General features: G+C 38.2%; 1 protein-coding gene across 1 annotated transcript in view; it reads right to left on the bottom strand.

The window, feature by feature from the left end:
• Positions 1-1,910: 1,910 nt before the first annotated feature.
• KLF8 (KLF transcription factor 8) overlaps positions 1,911-6,029 on the bottom strand; it is a gene marked incomplete at both ends in the record, with an annotated part of 80,871 nt that continues 76,752 nt past the window's right edge. Inside the window, 1 exon segment of the mRNA XM_079728008.1 lies at positions 1,911-2,079. Within this exon segment, the coding sequence (XP_079584134.1) occupies positions 1,911-2,079 (169 nt within the window).

Below are 6,029 nucleotides of genomic sequence, written 5' to 3'. Positions count from 1 at the left end.
CCTCTCTTTCACTTTGTCACAGCTTACCCTCCCCCCTCCCCATATCTTCAAGTCCATTCTCAAGTAGGTCTGTGTCTTTATTCCTGTTTTACCCCTAGGTTCTTCATGACATTTTTTTTAAATTCCATATATATGTGTTAGCATACAGTATTTGTATTTCTCTTTCTGACTTACTTCACTCTGTATGACAGACTCTAGGTCTATCCACCTCATTACAAATAGCTCAGTTTCGTTTCTTTTTATGGCTGAGTAATATTCCATTGTATATATGTGCCACATCTTCTTTATCCATTCATCCGATGATGGACACTTAGGTTGTTTCCATCTCCGGGCTATTGTGAATAGAGCTGCAATGAACATTTTGGTACATGTCTCTTTTTGAATTATGGTTTTCTCAGGGTATATGCCCAGTAGTGGGTTTGCTGGGTCATATGGTAGTTCTATTTGTAGTTCTCTAAGGAACCTCCATACTGTTCTCCATAGTGGCTGTACCAATTCACATTCCCACCAGCAGTGCAAGAGTGTTCCCTTTTCTCCACACCCTCTCCAGCATTTATTGTTTCTAGATTTTTTGACGATGGCCATTCTGACTGGTGTGAGATGATATCTCATTGTAGTTTTGATTTGCATTTCTCTAATGATTGTTTGTAGGTTTTTCCCTTTCATCCTGTGTAATGTATTGTGCCACTCTAATCTGTCCTGTAAATTTTCTGTTGAAAAGTCAGCTGACAGTCTAAATATTTCCTTCTTGTAACTAGTTGCTTTACCCTTGATGCTTTTAATATTTTGTCTTTAAACTTTGCTATTTTAATTACAATGTGTTTTTCTGTGGCCTTCTTTGGGTTGATCATTTTTGAGACTCTTTGTGCTTATTGGACTTGGATATTTGTTTCTTTTCCCAGCTTAGGGAAATTTTTAGCTATTATTTCTTCAACTAGGTTTTCTTCCTCTTTTGTCTTTCTTCTCCTCCTGGGATCCCTATAAAGCAGATGTTTGTTAGTATGTTTATTATTGTCCCATAGGTCTCTTAAACTTTTCTCATTTTTTAAATCCTTTTTTATGGCTGTAAAGCTTGGGTTATTTCCACCACTCAGTCTTCCAGTTTGCTGATCCATTGCTCTGTAACTTCTAATCTACTGTTGATTTCTTCTAGTGAATTTCAAATTTCAGTTATTGTATTCTTCAGCTGTTTTTTTCTTCTTTATATTTTCTAACTCTTTGTTAAACGTCCCACTGTGCTCATCCATTTTCTCCCAAGTTCACTGAGCATCTTAATGATCATTATCTTGAACTCTTTATCAGGTAGACTCCTTATCTCCTGTTTTCTTAGTTCTTCTTCTGGTGTTTTATCTTACTAACTCACTTGGAACATATTCCTTTGTCATCTCATCTTGCTTAATTTTCTGTGTTTATTTGTATGTATTTGTAGGTCAGTTACATTTCCCAATCTTAGAAAAGTGGCATTATGTAAGAGAGGTCCTATGGGGCCCAGAAGCACATTCTCTGCATGTGGCCAGAGCTATATGATCTTGGCATGTCCCCTATGTTGGCTGAGTTGGCCCTTCTGTTGTGGAGGGCCTGACTACTGTGGGCATGCTTGTACGTGGGGCTGTTCCTTGGCCTGTTGCCTGCCAGGCCCTGTCTCTTGCAGATGCTGCTAGTTGCTGGTGGGCAAGGTTGCATCCTGGCAAGGCTGAATCTGCAGCCTTAGCATTCCTGAGTCTGGTTCTAGCCCACTCATGGGTTGGACCATATCCTGTCATGGTTCAGTGTGACACATGGGGGTTCCTGGGGATGGTGCCTGCTGATTAGTGAGTGGGGCCAGGACTTTAAGAGTTCCAGGACTGGTCCTAACCTACCTGTTGGCAGAGCTGGGTCCTGGGGTTGCTAGGTGTGGTGTCTTTGGGGACTTAGGGCTGGTTCTGGCCAACTTGTGGAGATGGCTGCCTCCCAGGGAAGCTGGCTGTGAAGTACAAGTGTTCAAGGGCTGGTGTCGGCCCATTGGTGAGTGGGGCTATATCCTGGGATGGCTGAGTACAGGGCCAGGGTGTTTCAGTGCTGGTGCTGATCACTAGTGACCTGGGTCATTGGGCACTTGAGTTGATTTCATGTCTTGGTTATTTTAAATAGTGTTGCTATAAACATTGGCATGCATGTATCTTTTCAAATTAGTGTTTATGTGTTTTGGATATATACCCAGGAGTAGAATTGTTGGGTCGTATGGTAGTTCTATTTTTAGTTTTTTGAGAAACCTCTGTACTGTTTTCGACAATGGTTGCAGCAATTTACATTCCTATCAAGAGTGTATGAGGGTTCAGTTTTCTCCACATCCTCTTCAATATTTGATTTTTAAATATTTTATATTTTTTATTTTTTTTTGCTTTATAACAAATTAAATCAGTTATACATATACATATGTTCCCATATACCCTCCCTTTTGTGTCTCCCTCCCACCCTGCCTATACCACCCCTCCAGGCGGTCACAAAGCACCAAGTTGATCTCCCTGTGCTATGCAGCTGCTTCCCACTGGCTATCTACCTTACATTTGGTAGTGTATATATGTCCATGCCGCTCTTTCGCTTTGTCACAGCTTACCCTTCCCCCTCCCCATATCCTCAAGTCCATTCTCAAGTAGGTCTGTGTCTTTATTCCTGTCTTACCCCTATGTTCTTCATGACATTTTTTTCTTAAATTCCATATATATGTGTTAGCATACAGTATTTGTCTTTCTCTTTCTGACTTACTTCACTCTGTATGACAGACTCTAGGTCCATCCACCTCATTACAAATAGCTCAATTTCGTTTCTTTTTATGGCTGAGTAATACTCCATTGTATATATGTGCCACATCTTCTTTATCCATTCATCCGATGATGGACACTTAGGTCGTTTCCATCTCTGGGCTATTGTAAATAGGGCTGCTATGAACATTTTGGTACATGACTCTTTTTGAATTATGGTTTTCTCAGGGTATATGCCCAGTAGTGGGATTACTGGGTCATATGGTAGTTCTATTTTTAGATTTTTAAGGAACCTCCATACTGTTCTCCATAGTGGCTGTACCAATTCACATTCCCACCAGCAGTGCAAGAGTGTTCCCTTTTTTCCACACCCTCTCCAGCATTTATTGTTTCTAGATTTTTTGATGATGGCCATTCTGACAGGTGTGAGATGATATCTCATTGTAGTTTTGATTTGCATTTCTCTAATGAGTAAAGATGTTGAGCATACTTTCATGTGTTTTTTGGCAGTCTGTATATCTTCTTTGGAGAAATGCCTATTTAGGTCTTCTGACCATTTTTGGATTGGGTTCTTTGTTCTTTTGTTATTGAGCTGCATGAGCTGCTTATAAATTTTGGAGATTAATCCTTTGTTAGTTGCTTCATTTGCAAAGATTTTCTCCCATTCTGAGGGTTGTCTTTTGGTCTTGTTTATGGTTTCCTTTGCTGTGCAAAAGCTTTGAAGTTTCATTAGGTCCCAGGTGTTCATTTTTGTCTTTATTTCCATTTCTCTAGGAGGTGGGTCAAAAAGGATCTTGCTGTGATTTATGTCATAGAGTGTTCTGCCTATGTTTTCCTCTAAGAGTTTGGTAGTTTCTGGCCTTACATTTAGGTCTTTAATCCATTTTGAGCTTATTTTTCTGTATGGCGTTAGGGAGTGATCTAATCTCATACTTTTAAATGTCCCTGTCCAGTTTTCCCAGCACCACTTATTGAAGAGACGGTCCTTTCTCCACGGTACATTCCTGCCTCCTTTATCAAAGATAAGGTGACCATATGTGTGTGGGTTTATCTCTGGGCTTTCTATCCTGTTCCATTGATCTATATTTCTGTTTTTGTGCCAGTACCATACTGTCTTGATTACTGTAGCTTTGTAGTGTAGTCTGAAGTCAGGGAGCCTGATTCCTCCAGCTCCGTTTTTCGTTCTCAAGATTGCTTTGGCTATTCAGGGTCTTTTGTGTTTCCATACACATTGTGAAATTTTTTGTTTTAGTTCTGTGAAAAATGCCAGTGGTAGTTTGATAGGAATTGCATTGAATCTGTAGATTGCTTTGGGTAGTAGAGTCATTTTCACAATGTTGATTTTTCCAATCCAAGAACATGGTACATCTCTCCAACTATTTGTATCATCTTTAATTTCTTTCATCAGTGTCATATAATTTTCTGCATACAGGTCTTTTGTCTCCTTAGGTAGGTTTATTCCTAGATATTTTATTCTTTTTGTTGCAATGGTAAATGAGAGTGTTTCCTTGATTTCACTTTCAGATTTTTCATCATTAGTATACAGGAATGCCAGAAATTTCTGTGCATTAATTTTGTATCCCGCTACTTTACCAAATTCATTGATTAGCTCTAGTAGTTTTCTCGTAGCATCTTTAGGATTCTCTATGTATAGTATCATGTCATCTGCAAACAGTGACAGCTTTACTTCTTCTTTTCCAATTTGGATTCCTTTTATTTCCTTTTCTTCTCTGATTGCTGTGGCTAAATCTTCCAAAACTATGTTGAATAAGAGTGGTGAGAGTGTGCAACCTTGTCTTGTTCCTGATCTTAGTGGAAATGGTTTCAGTTTTTCACCAATGAGGACGATGTTGCCTGTGTGTTTGTCATATATGGCCTTTATTATGTTGAGGAAATTTCCCTCTATGCCTACTTTCTGGAGGGGTTTTTTATCATAAATGGGTGTTGAATTTTGTCGAAAGCTTTCTCTGCATCTATTGAGATGATCATGTGGTTTATATCCTTCAATTTGTTAATATGGTGTATCATGTTGACAGATTTGCATATATTGAAGAATCCTTGCATTCCTGGAATAAACCCCACTTGATCATGGTGTCTGATCGTTTTAGTGTGCTGTTGGATACCGTTTGCCAGTATTTTGTTGAGGAGTTTTGCATCTATGTTCATCAGTGATATTGGCCTGTAGTTTTCTTTCTTTGTGACATCCTTGCCTGGTTTTGGTATCAAGGTGATGGTGGCCTTGTAGAATGAGTTTGGGAGTTTTCCTCCCTCTGCTATATTTTGGAAGAGTTTGAGAAGGATAGTTGTTAGCTCTTGTCTAGATGTTTGATAGAATTCGCCTGTGAAGCCATCTGGTCCTGGTCTTTTGTTTGTTGGAAGACTTTTTATCACAGTTTCAATTTCAGTGCTTGTGATTGGTCTGTTCATATTTTCTATTTCTTCCTGATTCAGTCTTGGCAGGTTGTGCATTTCTAAGAATTTGTCCATTTATTCCAGGTTGTCCTTTTTATTGGCATAGTTGCTTGTAGTAATCTCTCATGATCTTTTGTATTTCTGCAGTGTCAGTTGTTACTTCTCTTTTTTCATTTCTAATTCTATTGATTTGTGTCTTCTCCCTTTTTTTCTTGATGAGTCTGTCTAATGGCTTATCAATTTTGTTTATCTTCTCAAAGAACCAGCTTTTAGTTTTATTGATCTTTGCTATGGCTTCCTTCATTTCTTTTTCATTTATTTCTGATCTGATTTTTATGATTTCTTTCCTTCTGCTAACTTTGGGATGTTTTTGTTCTTCTTTCTCTAATTGCTTTAGGTGCAAGGTTAGGTTGTTTATTCGAGAGGTTTCCTGTTTCTTCAGGTAGGATTGTATTGCTATAAACTTCCCTCTTAGAACTGCTTTTGCTGCATCCCATAGGTTTTGGGTTGTCATTCTCCATTGTCATTTGTTTCTAGGTATTTTTAAATTTCCTCTTTGATTTCTTCAGTGATCACTTCGTTATTAAGTACTGTATTGTTTAGCCTCCATGTGTTTGTATTTTTTACAGCTCTTTTCCTGTAATTGATATGTAGTCTCATAATATTGTGGTCAGAAAAGATACTTGATACAATTTCAATTTTCTTAAATTTACCAAGGCTTGATTTATGACCCAAGATATGATCTATCCTGGAGAATGTTCCATGAGCACTTGAGAAAAATGTTTATTCTGTTGTTTTTGGATGGAATGTCCTATAAATATCAATTAAGTCCATCTTGTTTAATGTATCATTTAAAGCTTGTGTTTCCTTATTTAT

This window comes from Hyperoodon ampullatus (genome assembly GCF_949752795.1).
Source record: "Hyperoodon ampullatus genome assembly, chromosome: X".
In the NCBI taxonomy this organism is placed as follows: Eukaryota; Metazoa; Chordata; class Mammalia; order Artiodactyla; family Ziphiidae; genus Hyperoodon; species Hyperoodon ampullatus.
Note: the sequence above shows the minus strand (reverse complement) of the source record. Positions and strands in the feature narration are given on the sequence as shown.